We start from the raw sequence: 21,666 nt of genomic DNA on the forward strand, positions 1-21,666 counted from the left end.
TCCAACGACGTCGTTATTGAAAATACCGTTGCTCTAACATCCTATAACATAATGTCGTTATCATCAATGTTGTCATAATTGTTGTGGATTGGAGAGTAATATTGTTGCAGCGATATTATCCTTGGCAACACCTCTTCTTCATTATCGGGGCCAGACATATTTGCTCTAAACGAAGTTTCTGTATCGACATGTGGCTTAATACCTTCGCTCGAAACTCGAGGTGATGTGGTCACGAATATAGGAATGCATCCAAAATTGGCTACATTGGATGCCATATGCAACACAACCCTCACCATTTCATCATCAAATATATCCATGAGCAGTGCACATATACAATATAATGTGTTACTAGACCTCAAAGTTGTCTTTATTGTGATACTATATTCATTAGGATTTATTTGTAACACCTCGTATACTCTTGCCAATAACTGATCAAACAGACAATTTTTCCCAACAAAAAAGCTCTATTTTTACCATTTACATACTCCATATGGCCATCCTCTAATGTCTCCCACCAACCATCGTAACACAATTCAAGTACAATTGAATCCATTAGGCCTGAAATTATAAAAAAAATAAATTTTTCCCAACCAAAAAAAAAATTATACAATGAATCTGCCTCTTCGTGCAACAGGCAGCCTGTCGCTCCAAGCCTTGGTGCGACAGGAATCTGCCTCTTCGTCCGACAGGCTGCCTGTCGCTCCAAGTTTTGGTGCGACAAGCATCCTGTAGCCAGATTCACCCCGACTCGCAGTTCACTGAAACTCTCGAGCAAGTTCAGAAAATAACTCATACCACTATGTGATGCCAATTAGTGTTGGATCCGGATATATTATTATCGGATTTCACTTTTATCGTTGCCTTTTGCTGTCGCCGTTGGTTGATGATTCAAGAGTAGAAAGCTGCCTTTGGTTTGACGAAAGGGGAGAAAGGAAGTTGTTTTTGGTTTGTAAAGAATGATAATTTGGGGAGAGAAGCGTGTGTTTGGCTAATGTTGATAGAAAAAAGTTGAGATGGTTAATTGTGAAAATAGCAAAAGTTTTATGGTTATTTTCGTAAATTTCCCAACATAAATTACAAAAAATAAAAATTAAATTAAAAAAATCTAAAATAAATAAAATTTTAGATTTCAGATGTTTAACAAATAAACCTTAGAATTTTGTTAAAATCTTGGGATTTTCTTAAAATCAGATCTTGCATTTTAATAATTTAAATACTCTTTTTAATACACCAAAATATAATACATCTAAAACCATTTAATACATCAAAATATAGTACTCTAATCTCGATTTAAATCAAACGATTAATAGAAGGAATAAGTTTAAGTTGGGTGAGATGGATGATAGCTTTAAAAAATAGTAAAAAACATAAAATAAGGGATTTGAATTTGATTATTCACAATACCTTGGGCCACCCCAAAGCTGTAGGTTCGGAGTTTTACTGTCTGGCCCATAGGTAGCAAAAGCCCCCTTTATGAAGAATTTAGTCTAAAAGCCCATTCTCATTAAACTCGCCGTTTTAACTCGTCCCGAGCTCCCCAACTCATTTCATCAATTTTCCTCTTTGACCCAAAAAGGAAACCAAATCGCACATATTCTGACATTCTCATTCAAACAGCCACTCAAATTTCGCCACCTCAGGAGCTCACGTAAGCTTTGCCTTACCGGATTCCCAAAAACTTGCTGAAAAGAGCTTGTTCCCGGCCTCCTTGCCTTCCCCTAAGCGCAAAATTAAAAATCTAAAAAAATACCCTAATAATTAATAGTACCTTACAAAAACAATCATTCATTCAACGTTGTTGTGTTCGTCTGAAGACTCTCTCAAAGAAAACGCAACTTGTTCTGTTCGATCAAGCAGGTCAAAGCCTCTACATCTCACTAGTTTCTTCTCCTTTCTTTTATTTGAACGTGTTCTTTTATATTTCCTGTTTGTTCCTCGAGAAAAAGAAAAGAAAAGAAGACAGAACTCGTACTTTTAAATCTGTTAGATGAATAACCTCATTTGAGCTCAGATTTGAAATTTTGACTCTCTCGTGCTTTTCCTACGTTTTCTCAGCAACCAAACAGAACTTGCACGAACTCGTATGCGTTATGTAGTTAATTGTTTATTTGTTTATGATTTTTACGTTGAAGAGTATATTATTGTGAATTGAATTCAGAGTTCGAATCTTTTATGTATTTTTGTGCTTCTTTTTTTTTAAGTGGAGTAAATTACAAAAAAAAAAAAATTGACTGGACCAGAGCTAAGCCATTCTTTTAGAGAGATTAGTATTGCTAAAGCTGTGTCTGGATTCTTTGCTGCTGGATTTCTAGTGATGAAAGCTGACATGTATATATATAAACAGAAAATTCTGTTTGCTTATATGTTTATATTTGTTTGTATGTTAAGTCTTTAACTTATATTACACTGCCTTATTACTTGCAGAGTTATAGTAAGGTCTGTTATTTGTTACTGTTGAGCCAAAATGCATTCTAAGTATCAATGGGGAGTGTCAAATATCGTATTAATCAGATAATCGTGTCCATTTGATTTATGAAATCATGTTTTCATACATATCTAACATAATTTTGTTCGAATAGCTCCAATGTTGCTAAACTTATGACTTGGAGAGTGAAATGAGTAGTTAGAGATGGTGAAATCTCAATGGTTGGAAATAGGAAGTTTTATTTTTTCTTGAGATCGTATATAAGTTTTGTTAAAAATTTATTGTTGCTTTTTTCCCCCAATTTTGACATCTTATAAAAGTTTTATGCATGTCTATTGAGAACTTATCGTTGTTTTTGAAACTGTGAAGGTACATACCTGAACAACGATGCTGGGTGTTATACGGAGAAGGGTCGCGAGTGGAGGCTCGCCTGCTTCGGTTAGTTTGTATTATCTGTTCATTAGAGTTGATGGAGATAGGAATTTGATTACGCACGGTGGTCTTATTCTGTTCTAAAGCTGATATTTTCTGTTTTTCAGATTTTAGGGCATTCACTGCAGACAATGAGGCCTGCAATGTCTGTATCTAGAGTCTCATCTATTGCAGGAAAAGAGGTACATATTTCTTTTATTTTTAATTTTTTTATTCTCTCATGTCCTTTTCTTCATTATGCATGCACATCCTGTAGTCATGAAAGTTCTGTACTCTATTACTGTTTTACATATACCTATGTATTTTTTCCTTATCCTAATGATACCAGCATCTCTTATATGTACTGTTGGATGTGCGTACATTGTAATGTTTTACAAGATTTACATTTCAAGCTTGTGCACAGACGTTACTGCATTCAAGAGGATTAGGGCATATCCGGAATTTCAGTCATTTAATTTTTCCAGGTAATCTGATAGGTATTTTGTAGTACTTCCTTGGCGGTAGCTGATGCATAGCGATAATATATTGACTGAAAGAATTTCGGATGATTTCAGGTTGCTCTAAGGGTTGTCAACCATTAAGGTTAGTTTCATTTGTGTATTATGTTGCTCATCATTTTATGGATTTATTCTAAAATGTGTTTTTCACAATTACTCATTTTCGAATGGTGATATCATGGGTAGGGGAAAGCACAATTTTGTTGCTTTTTGTCTTTGAAGTTTTTCATGCTGCCCTATGCTATCCAACTAGGTCTAGATTTTGAAATGCTTGATCCGAAACCTTTTGAAGTATCTGTCTTAAGCTGCAACCTTTGGACTCAGTTTGGGGTGGATAAGACAAGCTTAAAGGAGAAGAAACTTTTAGAAATTTGCTTTTCTTAGGCATATCAAAAAAATAATCTTTTCATTGTGCTTACTTAGAGGTTACTTGAGCTGTCTATGTTTTGAATTTTCAAGTACATCTATTTTGAGACTGATCATGTGATTCATTGTTTTGAAATTTTGAGTATAACATAGGTGATCTCCATGTCTAACTGCCTCCTGTTCTCTGTATAGTAGATGTCAATTTTCATAGTCGGTGTATTCTGATATTGAGAATAAGGGACTTAATAGGTTACAGGTTAAAAGGATAAGAAGAGACATGATTTTGCTTCACAGTTTGCTGCTGCTCAAAATTTTTCTTCATTTTCCTCACTACTTTCCTTATGGACAGGGATGTAATTTCTAGCACCCAGAAAGCAACTAACATGTATCTGTGGAGCCATCCATTTTCTTCTGAAGGAGGTGTGACATTGACTGGCTTTCCCAAAAAAAATTTGAACTTGTGCTAAAATGAGCACTCTGAATCAGATTGAGACGGATATTGTAGTGAACCTTACTATTGTATTAATGAAGAGGAAGGATTAGTGCCTGCTTTGAATTTTTTTGGATTATAAAAAGTACATTGAAATTCAGAATCTTCCTGATTTTTATCTTTATTTATGTGATTAAGGGGATTTGGTTGATGCTGTTGTCCCTTTTATGGGTGAATCCATAACCGATGGTACTTTGGCAAAATTCTTGAAGGGTAAGTTTTTCAGTGCCTATTTCTCAATACCACTATTTACTAACATTTTTTATTTGTTGTTCATGAGTGTAAGTGATTGATTGTTTGTGCTTCTGGTATTTTGAGAACAGGTCCTGGTGATAGGGTGGAACTTGATGAACCAATTGCTCAAATTGAAACCGATAAGGTAATCCCCCTTCATTCATGTTCCTATTTCATATGGAAACTGTCATATTTTCTAATGCTTGTAATGTTGATTTTCCAATAGGTAACGATTGATGTTGCAAGTCCAGAAGCAGGTGTTATCAAAGAGGTAATACATCTCAAATAATTCCAATACCTCTTTGTTTTTTTCCTCACACCCCAGCACCCCTTTTTTTTTTTTTTTTTTTGTCAGCTTGTTTCTGTTCATGTAGTTCGCATTTTCTCCTTGTTCTCTTGGGCATGTTGGATTAATTGCACATATCATTAATGGTAGCCTCTGTACTTAATTGTTGGCAGCTTGTAGCCAAAGAAGGGGAGACTGTGGAACCAGGTACCAAGATTGCTGTGATTTCAAAGTCTGGTGAAGGTGTAGCTCATGTAGCTCCCTCAGAAAAAATACCAGAGAAAGCTGCTCCTAAGCCACCTTCTGCTGAAAAAGCAAAGGAGGACAAGCCGCAGCCTAAAGTTGAAACTGTTTCTGAGAAGCCTAAAGCACCCTCTCCACCACCTCCTAAGCGCACTGCTACTGAGCCTCAGCTTCCCCCAAAGGAAAGGGAAAGACGAGTGAGTCTCTTGTGGTTTACTATTCATCCAAAATAGAAAGTTTCTTAGTTTTAATATAGATAAACTTTAACAAAAGCATGTCAGAAGAGAAACCTTGATGGTCTGACCTGTTAGTTCAAAATGCTCATGATTGTAGGTTCCTATGACAAGACTACGTAAACGAGTTGCAACACGATTGAAAGACTCCCAAAATACATTTGCAATGTTGACTACATTCAATGAAGTTGATATGTAAGTTCAATCCTTGCTAAAGTGACTGGCTGCCTATCTCACTTTTGTCATATTTAGGGTACAGAATATTAGGATTTTTGCTATTATATCTTCTTCTTGTGATGATTCCTTTTAGGATTATTCGTTTATTTCTTTATATGGCACCTATTCTAGGACTAATTTGATGAAGCTCCGTTCTGAGTACAAGGATGCTTTTCTTGAAAAGCATGGAGTCAAATTGGGACTTATGTCAGGTTTTGTGAAAGTATGTATTTTCTTATACCTGTTGAATTACTTATATGGGATCTAAGAGTTTAGCCATGTTTCTTGTTAGTTAATAATTTAATATATTATTTTCACTTGTAAAAATTTCAGGCTGCTGTTAGTGGGCTCCAGAATCAGCCTATTATAAATGCAGTTATTGATGGGGATGATATCATATATAGAGATTATATTGACATTAGTATCGCTGTCGGTACTTCAAAGGTTTGTCAATGTTTCTTTGTTATACTTAATTTTTTGTGACATCTATTCCAAATGGAGTGAAGAGACTCTGAATGGAATGGCACTAGTTTGGGTCCTTATCTATGTACAACCTTTTGTTTTATGCTGTGTTTCTGATTAGCTCCTTTTAGAACAACATTTTGATATTCCCTCAAGTTCAAGTCTAACCAATTATATGAATTTAATTATAATAGAGCATTGGAATTGAATTATAAGATGTATACATATTACATGGATCTTCCAACACCTTCTAGGATTTATATGTCTACGGACTATTTTAGTGTCACCATGGAAGTATTTCTTATTAGATATTAAATGAAAATAAACTCTAGTAGCGTTTTATGCCTACATATAGGTGTAGGTGGGCATCTCCGTCTCAATTTTTTCTCATGCTTGCGGTGAAGTTGCATTGTCCCTCTATCTTAACTTTTTATTCTCAAAATTTCCCCTTCAGGGCCTGGTGGTTCCAGTAATCCGCAATGCCGATAAGATGAATTTTGCTGATATCGAAAAAGAGATTAACACCCTTGCGAAGAAAGCGAATGATGGATCAATATCAATTGATGAGATGGCTGGAGGCTCATTTACAATATCTAATGGTGGTGTTTACGGAAGCCTTCTGAGTACACCTATCATCAACCCTCCTCAGGTTTGGCCGCTTGCCCGTTGCTGTGCCCTTTTTTAACAGACTTTGTTTAATTTTAAATTTTCGTCTCCTTGCTAAGTAGCTGTCTCATCTGAATTTTGTTGAATTTTTTTAATTTAATTTTTCATATTTTTGGATTTTTGTGGCAATTTGGGTAAATGAAAATCTAACTGGTAAGCATTTTTTTGCAGTCGGCCATCTTGGGTATGCACTCAATAGTGCAACGTCCCATGGTTGTTGGTGGTAATGTTGTCCCAAGGCCAATGATGTACATCGCTCTTACGTATGACCATAGGCTGATTGATGGAAGAGAGGCAGTTTTCTTCCTGCGCCGTATTAAAGATGTTGTCGAGGAACCCCGCAGGCTGCTCCTTGACATATGAAAACCATGCTGCTTTTTTGTTTAATACCTCATTTTCTGGTCATACCCAGGATTGCATACACTGCAATTTCAAGAATAAGATACTCATGAGAGTGAAGTTTTGCAGGGTTTAAATTTTAATTTATCCCTTTGAATGAGTTTTTAAAATGCGGCTGGCCAAAGTTTGAATTGGAAATGAGAGACTAATTTATATCCAAATGGTTGTTTGATTTGCTTGTGCTTTATTTCTATGTTTAGCATGGTTGCTTTGTGACACGGTATGGATGAGAACATGAATCAATTGTCAATGTTGATTACGCCCCTGTAGTTGTCGATTACTTGGAGCTTTGCAGATGCATGCATGTTCGTGTGTAAACTTCGTTTCTCTTTGTTGCTTCTCTGTATTCGTTGTGGTGTATTTTAAAAAGAAACGAAAACGAAAGAAAGAAGGGAGGGGGAAAAAATATCTGGTCATATGTGTACTCGCTAATGCATGTGTGATGCGCCATTATATTTAGCACTAGAGAGTTTTCAGTCGGTAATTCAGAAACTGCATATCCGCATATCTCCAAGATTATCATGATGATGTTCTTTATTAAGCTTAGTGATTGGAAAGAGTTGGATACTATTTATTAGAAATCCGGGTGGAATTTGAATGGAAGTTTGGGATTAAAAGAGTTAAGACTAAAAGTACGACCACTCTTCAAAAGAATCTATTTGGTAATAGATCGAATAAAAAAAGTTCGATTTTAATTTTCAATTATGTAATGTATGTTGATATATGGTAGTAATAAGTAAGCAGCAGAGGATTCAGGAACTTGTTGCTTTATGTTTTGTGTAAAGTTGTGTGATGGTAGATCCCTTTCTGAGTGGGCAGAAGCGAGGAAAAGGGAGGAAGGAGAAGCTTAGAAGCCTGAACAGAAGCTTCGTGAGGCAAAGAGACAGCAGCAGAGGTTTAATTTTGTCATACAACAAAATGGAACTTTACGGTTACTATGTGGAAAACAAGCCAAATCACAGCCCTGTGAAGCTTTGCCCGTGGGTTACAAACCAAATGACCAAGAATTGCTGTCGAGCTCTTCAGTTGAACCTGGTGAGGAAGATGCCCATTCCCTCAATCATGTCAGGCTGATCTTTTTTGCTTGATTCCTCCAATCATTACGGAGAAGTGGACAGAACTCTTTATCAGCGGACCATGGGATGATCGGCTAGAGAGATTAAACGCCATGATGATTATTCGGCGCACCATCCCCTGTTGCATAAATCAGAAAATACAAAACCCCATCACAGATAAAATATGAATTGAAAGCTCCCTGAGGCAAAAAACAAAAAAAAAAAAATTCCAACTTTCTCTATCCTGTCTGTACCGCTTTCCAGAACGTCAGTCACATCATTGTTTCTGAATCATAAATATGAACTGAAAGCTCCCACTGGAAAAAATATCTTGTGACTTGCTTAGACTCACAATTGACGATTGGGACAGCATAGCCATGCTCTCTTCATTAAATTGAAAGCGCATTGTAATCAGAGAATTTTAGACTTGGAGATACCACAAGCTTCTTCCAAGTTTTGGTGACAGGGTTGCAGACATATATAACTCACTTCTCCTGTCATTGTCCATGAAGCAGATCAGATTTAGTGCTTACTACAGGACCTTGCAATATACATAGATAGATTTGGCCATTTGGGTCGGGTTCTGTCACCGACCCTGGGACGAACTAACGCCGCAATGTCCATTCGCTGATGCATGCCTCGGTGTTGCTCTAGGAACTGGCTTATTTGCCTAAGTGTGGGCCCAATTCTATAAAAATCCTCCCCGTTAATATTCTGGTAATGCAGATAAGTTAAAAAACATTTGGAATGTTCTGGCCAAGTATTTTGGGAAGCAGCTAAGAGTGATTTTATTCCTCAGATATGCTTAAATCTCAAGCTTTATCCTCCATTAAAGTTCCCCCAAAATATGGAGTGATGCTTTTGTCCAGGCAGTATGATGAGTTACAGCTCTGCTATTAAGCCTAATAGTTTAAATTTTAAACGTTACCGAGTTTTCTTCTCCTTAAATAAAATTGTACTCGATTGGATGCAATAAGGAATCTACATGAAACAATTAAGAATGTTACAATATATCTTACACAATAGGTTAGAGCAAGAGAGCCTTAACATGTACTGTGGACGTGCGTCACTTGTCTGAAATATGTAGAAAATAGAAAGGTATATGCTTGCAATAACTTTAATAGTAAAAATAAATTTTATCAGCTGGGTTCAATAATTAACATTTTGGTACGGTCTGGTTGCTTGAAAAACGTAGTGCGATCTGGTTGCATGAAAAACGAGTCTCAAATCTAAATCCTCGGTGCCCAACTAACAGGCTAACGTATTAGTTTGATCCAAGACTCCCTACCCACGAGATGCTGTATGCAGTAATATCCATTTATCACAATGTAATAAATTATGGTACCCAAGCCAAGAACTCCCGGAGCTTAACCTTGGAATGTCAATCCAGCAAAACAAGTGACACTCTGACCAACTATGTTTCACAGAATTGACCAACTTAACTTTTTCAGAATGTCTTCCGCACCCAAGTTCAAAATGTCCATCTATTGGTTTGTTAAGTAACTTTATGTCATACATTTCAAATCCTTGAAAAAGATATTTTTGTATTTTAATGAGTTAACGTCAGTCAATGAACAAACAATAGGCCGATTTAATCGAAAATCATTTTCAAGCGAAGAAGTGCAGTCTTTATTTACAAAACAGAAACGAAAACACATCGATTCCGAAGACCGAATAAAAAGTTTGAATTTTTTATTCGATGCAGTTATAACGGATCCCAATGATCAAAAAATTAGAAAAAAAGCGATAAAAGAAATTAGTAAAAGAGTTCCCCGGTGGTCATACAAATTAATCGATAATGTATACCAAGAACTGGGAGAATACGACGAAAATGTAAGAGGGAAACATGCATTTCGTTCACGAAAAGCCAAACGTTTAGTGGTTGCTGTTGATCACCAGACAAAAGGGGATGTGTCTTTGCCCCATTATTTGGAACAATCGGATTTTCGTCGATATATAATAAAAGGTTCCATGCGCGCACAAAGACGTAAAACCGTTATTTGGAAACCAGTTCAAGCAAATGTAGTCAATAGTTAAAATTAACTACTTTTAAGGAGTAATATGATATTTTCAAAAGTAAAGGAAACAATTTGAAAATTATCAATTCTGAGTAAACTTAGGTAGCGTTTACTTTTTGGATTGGATTGAGAATCCTAAAGAGTGGGAATCTTAGGATTGGGTGTGTGGAGTGGGAGTGAGAGTAGGTTGTTTACTTACATTGGAATGGAAGCATGGAATAGAGATTAGAATCCAATTTATGTGTTTACTTTGTCTTGGATTGGGAGTAAATAGTTTCAAATTACAATTTTATCCTTATTTAAAGAATTATAATTTTTAATTACAAAACTAATAAAAAAATATATTTAATGAATAATATTTATTTTATTATATTTGTAAATTTATTATAATTATTAATATTCTTAATTATGAACAATAAATTATTAATTTTAATACAAAATGAAACCTTATTTTATTTTATTTAATATAATTATATTAAATTTATTATTATATAAAATAATAATATAATATTATTTAGTACAAAATTAATATTTTCTTAGAATAAACTATTTATTATTATTAATATTAAATAAATATAGTACTATTATTTTTAAAATAAATATAATAATATTATATTTATTAATTCTCTATTAATATAATAATATTATTTTAAAATAATTTTAACTTAGAATCAATGCAAATTATTATTTAGTTAAATATAATATTATTATTCAAATAAATATAATAATATTTATTTTATTTTATTAATTATAAAATATTAAATTAAATTAAATTAAATTAAGAAAATAAAAGGATAAAAAATTGAGAGGTGGGAATGGATTCCCACTCCCACCTCCCCTAATGGGAGTCCCACTCCCACTCTCCACTCCAAAAATGGGTGGGGTCCATGGAGTGGGATTCCCACTCCCTTCTCATTTAGAGGAAGTAAACGCTGGAGTGGGAGGAATCTACACTCCTCACTCCCACTCTAGCAAGTAAACACAGCATTAAATTAATCTTTTTTTCTATTAACCGAATATGCAAGGGAGGCCCATGCGGCTCTTGGGCTGTGTTGAGTTCTTGCTTACTCATGCTTGAGGGTTAATGTTCTTCATTGGGGTAGGGCTGGCTATATTTCTGGGAGCGAACTCCAGGCGAATATGAAGCGCATGGATACAAGTTATGCCTTGGAATGAAAGACAATTCCGAATCAGCTTTGTCTACGAACAAGGAAGCTATAAGTAATGCAACTATGAATCTCATGGAGAGTTCGATCCTGGCTCAGGATGAACGCTGGTAGCATACTTAACACATGCAAGTCGGACGGGAAGTGGTGTTTCTAGTGGCGGACGGGTGAGTAACACGCAACTACAATTTAGTAGAGGAACTTTAGGACACCCTTTGGAAAATGCACCTGGCGCTGTAGCTAATCGAGTAGCTCAAAAAACATGTGTCCAAGCTCGTAATGAAGGACGCGATCTTACTCGCAAAGGTAATGAAATTATGATTGGCACCCACATGCAAGTCGGACGGGAAGTGGTGTTTCTAGTGGCGGACGGGTGAGTAACACGCAACTACAATTTAGTAGAGGAACTTTAGGACACCCTTTGGGAAATGCACCTGGCGCTGTAGCTAATCGAGTAGCTCAAAAAACATGTGTCCAAGCTCGTAATGGACGCGATCTTGCTCGCAAAGGTAATGAAATTATGATTGGCACCCGCATTACTCAATAAAAACTCCCTTTTCTAAACATGGCCCATGAAATAATTTTAAAGGATCAAAATTACTTTTATTGACACCCCCATTCGATTTCCACAAATATCATATTTTGGTTTAAACAACAATTTTGCGGTGGACATGGACACAGATTCTTATCAAAATATCAATCATGGGAACTGGCTCAGATGGAAATATCATATTTTTATTGTGAAGTCTTTGGGAACGGATGTTAGAAATAACGAAGTTGACTGATTGAAGATACTTGCTAAATATAAAAGAAAGCTATGTTATCATTTTCTCATCAAAGTTATATTGACACATCAAGTAAGTATTACCTTTTTGTAAAAACAGTATTTTATCATCAAACTTTTGTGATGTTAGCACTTTACCACTATTTCATTAAAAATATTTAACAAAAATATGTTAAAAGTCAATTTTGCCCCTAAAGCATAAAATATTATTTTGCCTTTTGAAAAAAATAAATAACAAGAGATAAAATTACACAGTTACCCTAAAAAGTAGCCGTTAGATCCAAAAAAATGGTTACTTTTTTGCTTATAAAAACTTGTTGCTTCCTTCAAAAAAAAAAAACTTCTTGCTGCTGGCTACCCAATCCATTTCAACACCACTATACCAGCAACCCCTATTCAGTGACCAACCACCATATTTCAACACTAGCAATCCAATTTCAAACACCAGCAACCCCCCTTTGAAAAATCAAGAAAATGGCAAGCAAAATACTAAAATTTTAACGCTTTATCATTCAAAAACAGTAACAATAAACCACTGCAAACATTTCAACAACCCCAAGCCATTTTAACATCAGTAACCCATTTCAAACATTTCCATCCTAATTTTTGGGGAAAAAAAGGAAAGAAAGAAAGAAAGAAAGAAAGAAAGAAAATGGCGGGCCAAATAATCAAATCTTAACCCTTTATCATTCAAAAACAACACCAATAAACCACTGCAAACATTTCAACACCATTACGCTAGCAAGCCCTCAACATCAGCAACCTAACATTTCAACACCACTATACCAACAACCCCAAGCCATTTCAACATCAACAACCCCGTTTCAAACATTTCCAACCCCATTTGGGAAAAAAAAAAAGAAAAGGAAAATGCCAAGTCAAATACTCAAATTTTAACCATTTTATCATTTAAAAACAGCAACAAAAAGCCACTTTGAGGAGTGGCCAACCCATCTTTACTTGTAGTCTTCACTACCTCATTCTTCATTTGAAGCAAAGTGTATTCATCAAGTTCAAATGCCAACCATTAAATCCCAACTTACCCAGAATTCACCAAGTTAGATCCTAACTTCTATCCCTTCCTTGTACAAATGCTCTTTTACAGACTGAATGGGGACCTGCAACCAACAGAAAAGAGGATTTCAGACAGCATTCTAAATGTAGATAACATTGCATTTCTTGGCAAACATCAACAGAATAGATGAATTCAAAATCCTGATCTAAAATGAGAATTTATCCCATGCAACTGCATGAAATTCAGCCAGCCAACAAAAATATGAAACTTAACAAAAAAGATCATCAAACCTTTTTGCAAACAAGGAACTGAACCATATATTCCACAACTAAAATGAATTATTAATTGCATTAAGTTGTGTAGTTTTACCTCCTTTCGATGGAAAATGCCAGCAGCAAGGGCAGCAGATGCATTTGTTTTCCTAAAAACATCAGAGAAGTGCTCAACAGCACCTGCACCACTACTTGCAATCACAGGGATGCTCACAGCATCTGAGATCAACTTTATTAGATCCATATCAAACCCTTTCCCTTGACCTGAAAAACCCACATGAAAGCATTATGTCCATGGAAGAAAGCAAAAGAATTTAGTATGAAAGAAATACTATTATAAATGAAGTGTTGTCTTCTTATATGATCTGCATTCCATTAACATATTACAGCTAAGTACTCAAAACAGAAATATCAATCAATAAGTTTTTACTATCATTTTTCAACACATGCTTCAAACCACAATTTATTGCTAAAGTGAAATGCATGATGGAAACTCCTTCGGGGTAAACAGCATTATTCATACCATCACAGTCAATGCAATTCAATAGTATCTCTCCAGCTCCAAGATCTTCAACTGCTTTGGCAAGCTCATAAGCTCCAATTGGTCGACCTTCTCGCCCACCATTAACCTTAACAACAAATGATAGGAGGTTGTTTAAGATGGAAAACAACATAACTACCGGGTAGTCAAACTAAACCTGACAAACTACAACTAAACAAAGAAGATGGTGATTTGTGATTGTGGCTTTTGTACTGCTTTATCAGACTGAGTGGCCTGGGAAAAAAGGAAAAAAGATAACATAAAATTAATCTATTTCCTCATCAGTTCTTCTTGTGTTAAAGCTTCCACCTACATGCAGTCTGCTGGAAAACTATTACTGCTGCTGAGGCTCTGGGGTTCTGGTTGACATACTGTATGGACAAATAAGAATGTGACAATGAAGCAAAGAATGCCTACCGTACACTGATACCAGGCATATTCTTCCCCATTGGGACCTGAATTTTCAAAATAAAAAAATAAATCAAGAGACTCTTAATGTTAACTTGATGTTAAGTCCAGCCAAAACAGATATAAACAGCCACACCCTACTGGCAAGGTAACAGAATCAAATTGCTAGACAAAGTACTGATGTTCAACCAAAAGATAATTAAAAGTACCCAAAAGCCCTCAGAAGAAACAAGGAGATGAGTCCATCTGAACCAAAGAAATATTTTGGTAAACAAGATTTTAAGAAAAGATATGAAGGCCAACCTAGTCCTCAACAAGAAGTCAAAATAAGGGCGTGGTAAATCCCTGGCTATATAAACCACTGGACAATTGTCTCTGGAGGATATCAAGCCTCACTAATCTACTTGGTATAACCTATAACAACCATTGGGTAAAGGCACAAGACCTCCCCCCCCTCCCCCACCCCCACAAAACTTTTTAACTTGACTTCAAAGTTATGACTTAACATAATAATTAAAAAAAAAAAACAGAATTATTCAAGCAGGGGGCTTAAAAAATATGTAATCCCTGCCAATCTTTCCATGGACACCAAATAGGCTTTCCATGAACACTAATCATGCATCTGAATAGCAAATCCAAGCCACAGTGACAGAGAGATAGCTGGAGCAAGAGAGGAAAGGAAAGGAAGAAGAAAAACTGCTTCATCACCTAGGTCTGTCACCCTTACAGCCTTGAACTCCACATCATTAGGATGAGTAATGTAGACTCGACGAGGATCAATACTAACAACCACTGCCTGCAAAACAAGTTATCAACAAGTACTCTATGATCAAGACGAATACACCAATCAACAGTAGGGGCACGCATATATCAACAATCAGACAATGAGTTACCTGATTTCCGTAAACTCTAGATATCTGTTCTAAGCTGCTCTTTCCGGTCTTTACCTGAAAATAGATATTCGTAAAACCATGATTAGGAACACATAAACATGCACAATCACATCAGATCCAGAACTGTCAAGTAAATGGAAAATCAAAATTACTGCATACTCCTGTTTTCAAATAGTCTTCAGCTGCATAAACTGCATCACTTCCAATGGAAATCTTATCAGCCCCGGATCTGAAATATTCTGATGCTACCTCCAAACTAGAATAGTGCCTGGAAAATGAGCATCACCAAACAGTCTTCAGCATAATGGTACAATTTAACATAAACATTAATCATAAACTAAAGAACCACAAGAATTCTTAAATAAAATAACAATAATAATCATTTAAGGAATTGAAAGACAAAAATTAAAAAATATTTACTACAATGATTCCGACCATAGCAACCTAGAGAATACCTGCCATTCGCGTCTGTAAAATCTCTTATCCCACCACCAACTGTTAGTGGTACAAAAACATTCTCCGATGTTAATCTCAATACCTACCACCAAAAAAAAAAAAAAAAACTCAAAGAGTGATAGATGCTAATAGTTGTCTCATTAAATGATTTACAAAGTAAAATTCGTCTACTGTCAAATCAACAAACCTGCAGCATTGGCAAATCCCCTAAAGGGAAGTCACGGAAGCCGGTGATATTCAAGAAACTAATCTGAAATTCAATCAATCCAATAAACAAAAATGTTAGGTCTTACATGAAAATAATGTGAAGTATAACATGAAAATCATGTGAAGTATAACTTTGCTTTCTTATACATTCAAACATCAAAATATGCACTATATCAAGATAGCATACCTCATCAGCTCCCTCTTTGTAATACTGTCTAGCAAGCTCTACTGGCTTGCCAAGGTTTCTCACCTGCAAAAGTTTAAAATAATCTCTATCACACCAAAATTTAGATATGATATACTAAGTTGCACAGCTCCCAAATAATGGTAAAATTGATTCAAGTTCAATCATCTTGGTCATCACATCAAATACAGGTATTAATACAAATCATATAAACTGCAGTCCACACAATTTCTATGATGTACCTCATTCTCTTTTGTATGCTCTCTTACATCATACTGGTCACCTTTGGTTACAACAAGATCTCCTTTATCATTTGCTCTCACATCAAGACAAGCAATCACCTGTCAGAGTTTGTAAAATTACAAGAGCTTTCATAATGAGCACCAATAGCTTTATGTAGGTCAACTGAGATATACTTGCAATTTAAAAAATCCACAAAAGCACAAGAAAAGACTTCCAAGAGTACAGGTTCAACAGTTAGTACCCGTTTTGCAAGTTTCAAGGCCTTCCCTTCAGTTGGCTTCTGTCTTCATGTGAACCATTTGATCATTAGATGGATTGATAAAGCAAAATATGAGGCACATATAAGTCAGAGATACAAAAGCCACCTTTGGTATATTAGTCTTGGGATGCAGGAACCTTCTCAATACAGAAAGACCGACATCTGAAACATTCATTTTGTATTATTGGTGTCATTAAGCACTTCATTCAAATCATAGGCATTTTTTCAAAGGAATTATTTCTCCAGATAAAAGTGTATTTATAAATTTGATGATTTTGTTTTAAAATAAAATTAAAGCAAAGGTTTAAGGATTTTTGAGTAAAATATCACTTCAAACCCTCGAAAGTGGTTTTCTTAATTATGATGTCTTTGCCACAAATCTGTGTGTAAAGATGGTGAATATCAACATCAGAAATTTTATCACGAGACAATAATAAAAGAAGAAAAACTCAAAGCAAAGGATGTCTTACCACCACTCTTCTCTGGATGGAATTGAACTGCATGCACATTTCCCCTTCTAACAGATGCTATAAAATTGTCACCATAATTGCATGTAGACGAAACCCACTCTTTGTTGTCATTTGACTGTGGACAAATAAATAAAGATGGTCACCAAACAGCACGAAATTTAGAACAGGTATAGTCATCATGTACAGCAATTCATATTAGCAAGGGAAATTTAAGGAGGGAAGGACTGGAGGAGGAAGGCAAACATACTGGCATGGCACGGTAAGAGTGAACAAAATAAACATGGTGATCTCCGACATCATCCAAAATTTCAGAGTCTTTTGTGATTTGCAAAGCATTCCAGCCAATCTGCGGTACCCTGAAGCCATTTGACGAGTCAAAACGCCCAACCACGCCTGGTATCAGGCCGAGACCATTCACTACAACACATAAAACAAAATTGGATTTATTTTTTATTTTCTTCCAAGGTCAACACAGACTTAGTTTCAAAGAAGAAAAAGAAATGATATGTAAATGCATAATGTCTAAATCTGATCTTGTTCTGGGAATAGATAGCTCAGACAATAATTAGTTTCTGTACTGCTTTACACATTATTTCAACTGCTTGATGCTTGCAGATCTCCCTATGTTTGAGTTTTCTTTAATTATTTATCAAACAATGATGATATTATCATTTTGAAAATTGATGAAAATTTAATTCATTGACCTGGTCCATTCTCTTCACTAGACTGAAAAAGCAATTGAAGTCCAAGACATATGCCTAAAAACGGGTGATCCTTCTCAATATAGGCACATAGTGCTTCTGCCATCCTGCAAATAAACAGCAGAAACATTCCACACTGATGTATCAAACATGAAACTAAAGAGTCAAAAAAAAAAAAAAGCAGAAGACCAAAAACATAACAAGTTTCATATGGTTAACCCCATACTCCAATGCAAAAAAATCACTATTAACATATTCGAGCTTTGGATTTACATTTCAGACTAAGGTACTTACAACACTTAATATGAATTAACAAATATTACTGGAAGCACATACCCCGTCTTGTTAAGCACATCCATGGCAGCAGCAAATGCCCCAACGCCAGGAAAGATAAGCCGGTTCGCATTGAGAATGTCCTCTGGAGTTTGCACCTACATTTCAATTTTTAAAAAGACAAAATTAAATCAAAACTTTAGAATACAAAAGAGATAAATATAATCGTTATGGCAAGACTAAAATTATACATATGGCTTTAGTATTTTGTATTCCAACGAAATAAATATAATGTAGCTTCACAAGAGAAAAAAAAAATCAAATAATGACAAAGCCTTAAAAAAAAAAAGGAAGCTTACATCTTTAATTCCAAAACCAAGATGACGAATTGCATTTCTCACGCTACGTACATTGCCAGCTCCATAATCAAGCAAGGTTACAACTGTAAATACATCCAACAAAATCAAAATAAAAGAAAAGGCAGAAAATTGATCTGAATTATTGATTAAAAACGAAAAGAAAATATGTAATGAGATAGATGAATAAGTAAATAATCTGCAATATAAGCAATAAGAACATTGAGAGCAGACCAGAATCCGAAGAGGTGGCGCGAATTGAGAGAGCTCTGGGAGATTTGAATTTCACACGGTTTTGTATTTTATAAAATTCGTTAGTGCGAGTGAATAGAAGTGATGACGTGGACGATATTGAAGATAATGATCGGGTGTTGTCCATTTGTGTCGTCGTCGCCGCCGCCGCCGCCGCCATTTTCAGCTCTGCTTGTTTCAGCTCTGTGTGCGTATCTGTAGAACTCAAAAGTGACTTTGAACTTCGTTACTGGCAAACCCAATACGCACCGATTTTTGAATTATTTATTTAGGGTATGTTTGGCACTTTCGATTCCGGAAAATTTAGGAAATTTACCATTATAGTTTAACAAATTACAAAATCAATCACACAATTTTTTTTTTATCAAAACAAGTCAAACAACAAAATTTTGGACCAAATTACCCCTATTAATCTCAACCAAGCTCACCAAAATCTTTCACTCACTCAAAGTTCTCACCTATCGACAGCACCATAGAGCAAATCGGAGTTTATCACCGGCGGCCAATCTCGCCGAAATCACGTTAAATAACACCAATTCCACCAAAATCACGACTAATAGCAATCAAAATCTTCTTGATCAACGATTGAAGTTCAAAAACCCTAGGTGAGCAATTTCAAATAGATGCTTTATTTTATTCTTGTTTTGTGTTATGGTTGTGTGTTGTTGTTATTGTGGTGGTGGTGGTGGTGTTGGTGGTAGTGGTGGTGGTGGAGGTTGTCGGTGGTCTTAATGTATTGTTGGAGTGTGTTGGTGGGAATATTTTGCAATGGGTGCTGACCAATTCACGAAGATTCAAACAATGGGCAGCACCCATCGCACGAAAATTTGTGCGACAACTTATCTGTCGCCCAAAATTTTGTGCGACAGTCTCCCGTCGCACAAAAATTTAGATTATATAATCAGAATTGTTGTGCGGCGGCTTGCCTGTTGCAACAAGTTTTGTGCGACAGCTCACCCGACAACTATATTTAGGAGGTCATAATTTAGGCTATATGTGTCCATTTTTTGCGTAAAATATACCGTTTTAAAGCTTGCAACGAAATGAATCAAAACCCACAACCTTTTTTCCTGGTCTCTCGTATGATTAAATAAAAAATTTACCTCAAGTTATGTGTGACAGGTATTTACTATGACCGTTTCTATAATATGAAATACAAGTGTGCAACCCAAGAGGGGGGGTGAATTGGAATTTTAAAAATTTATCCTAACAAATCCACACAACAAGCAATCTAATGTCTTAACAATAATTGAAAATAATAAGTTCAATAATAGCGTAATAATTAAAGAGTAAGGAAGAAGAAAAACAAACACACGAATTTTTACGTGGTTCGGCAATCCCCGCCTACGTCCACGCCTCCAAGCGATCCAAGCTCGAGGATTTCACTAACCAAGCCTTTCCGAGGCTTCAACCGAATACAATTGACTTCGAGGTGTCAATAAACCTTTACAATGAAGAGATTATCTCCCAATCTCTCCACTCAAGTGTTTCACTCACTCAAATTCTTACAAATGAAATGAAGAAATGAAGATTACAATAAATCTCACTCAATGAGTAGATATACAATGATGAAGAACAATGAATGATTCAATGTTTTGTGTTTGACAAGTTGAAGGCTCAAGATATCACGTGTGCTTTTTGTTCTTGCTTGTTGGAGAGCTTCAAAATGAGTTGGATTTGAGTTCTTATAGCTTGAGCTCGAAAACTAGCCGTTGCTCACATTCTGGGCTAACCGGTTTGCCGTTTAATGGAATCCGGTAAGCCGGATTTATGTTACCGTTAAGGCAAAATTCAAAATTTTGCCTAACCGGCTTGCCGGTTTCAGGAATCCGGTAAGCCGTTTTCGTTCTGGTGCTTTCTGCCTCGAATTCGGCCTGCCGTTTATCAGTATCCGGTAAGCCGCTTGCTACAGTAACTGCTACAGTAAAATATTTCCCGAAATTTATAGTTTAACCCCAAAACTTTATAAAACTGTAGTATGGCCCAAAACGTTATAAAAGTTTGCAAATAGGTCCAATTTCAGAATTTTAAATAATACTTTCTCAAACCCACAACTTTCTGAAATTATGACTTCGCCCAAACTTTATGAAATTATAGAATGGCCCAAAAACATTTAAATAATTTCAAATAGGTACAAATCCGAAATTTAAAATACTATCAAAGATTTTAAAATTACTTTCATTTTAGTTCAAAATGCTTTAATTCCATAACATCATTTTCTTATTATAAAAGCATTTTCTTATTATAAATCTTTACTTAATAAATACATGTGGTTTGTTATCATCAAAATCAATATTTATAGCCATATAGGCTAACATAATATCCATGTAAAATGTGTCGTATATTAACTTTATTATGTTTTTTAGTGTGTAACCACATTTGTTTTTTTTTTTTACTATTTTTCAGATTTAATGGATTCATTTTTGCTTCAACTGTGTTATGACGGTTAGTGGGAGATGTTGGCGGATGGGCGTATAGAGTACGTGAATGACAATAATACAGTTTTTCTAATTCAGAAATATTATACGTTTGATCAGTTTTTAGCAAGAGTTTATGATGTTTTACGAATAAATCGTAATGAATACAATATTATCATGAAGACAACTTTGAGGTCTAGTAATATAGTGTATCGTTCTTATATTTCTCGGCTTTCTAGTTTAGTGCATTATCAATGTTGTTTTATACCGTTTCCCATGATATACGACCCCATGGGCAACTTCGAAAATTATCTATCTCATCAACATGATTCATCAATTTGAAATCAGCTTGACGGTTATCCTTTCGCCCATTCAAAACCCTATCTGCAAAGTAATACAATACAATTTTTAGGGTATCATCGCCGTCCATAGCACGAAAGTTCAAATTGGCAAATGAAACATCCAACTGTTTGAGATTAAAGCTTTAAATCTGCCATCAAAATACTTATAAAGTAGCCTATAGTGCACTGGTGGAATTTTTGGTATGATATTTTGACGGCCGAAAAGCCCTGTGACTAGGCACCACTCTCCGATTAATAAACGAGTCAAATGCTCTCCTATTTGAAACCACAACTAATTTTTATCAGTTTCTTCATGCGTGACTTGCCTAAGCAACAAGTTGTGGATTATAACACTACTGAATGTATAGCTCTCCAAATCTAAGAAGTGCCCGCAAATATCACTCTT

General features: G+C 35.5%; 2 protein-coding genes across 2 annotated transcripts; one reads left to right on the forward strand and one right to left on the reverse strand.

Moving 5' to 3' along the window:
• The first annotated feature begins 1,613 nt into the window (after window positions 1-1,613).
• On the forward strand, window positions 1,614-7,136 carry LOC102622253 (dihydrolipoyllysine-residue succinyltransferase component of 2-oxoglutarate dehydrogenase complex 1, mitochondrial). Its single transcript, XM_006474977.4, has 15 exons — window positions 1,614-1,857; window positions 2,795-2,863; window positions 2,965-3,039; window positions 3,261-3,321; window positions 3,412-3,439; window positions 4,070-4,140; window positions 4,349-4,423; window positions 4,534-4,589; window positions 4,671-4,715; window positions 4,904-5,170; window positions 5,307-5,401; window positions 5,555-5,645; window positions 5,756-5,866; window positions 6,339-6,533; window positions 6,722-7,136. The coding sequence occupies exons 2-15, from the start codon at window positions 2,813-2,815 to the stop codon at window positions 6,911-6,913; spliced, it is 1,413 nt and encodes a 470-aa protein (XP_006475040.1). The 5' UTR covers window positions 1,614-1,857; window positions 2,795-2,812; the 3' UTR covers window positions 6,914-7,136.
• A 5,489-nt stretch (window positions 7,137-12,625) lies between these two features.
• LOC102621956 (imidazole glycerol phosphate synthase hisHF, chloroplastic) lies at window positions 12,626-18,749 on the reverse strand. Its single transcript, XM_006474976.4, has 19 exons — window positions 18,485-18,749; window positions 18,254-18,336; window positions 17,958-18,052; window positions 17,625-17,728; window positions 17,168-17,337; window positions 16,921-17,035; window positions 16,557-16,612; window positions 16,433-16,471; window positions 16,191-16,289; window positions 15,952-16,014; window positions 15,745-15,807; window positions 15,557-15,639; window positions 15,261-15,369; window positions 15,102-15,155; window positions 14,917-15,004; window positions 14,218-14,255; window positions 13,783-13,888; window positions 13,357-13,523; window positions 12,626-13,090 (listed from the first exon to the last, which is right to left on the reverse strand). Exons 1-19 carry the CDS (start codon window positions 18,660-18,662, stop codon window positions 13,031-13,033), a joined length of 1,770 nt encoding a protein of 589 aa, XP_006475039.1. The 5' UTR covers window positions 18,663-18,749; the 3' UTR covers window positions 12,626-13,030.
• Window positions 18,750-21,666: the final 2,917 nt, after the last annotated feature.

Source organism: Citrus sinensis, chromosome 9 (genome assembly GCF_022201045.2).
Source record: "Citrus sinensis cultivar Valencia sweet orange chromosome 9, DVS_A1.0, whole genome shotgun sequence".
In the NCBI taxonomy this organism is placed as follows: domain Eukaryota; kingdom Viridiplantae; phylum Streptophyta; class Magnoliopsida; order Sapindales; family Rutaceae; genus Citrus; species Citrus sinensis.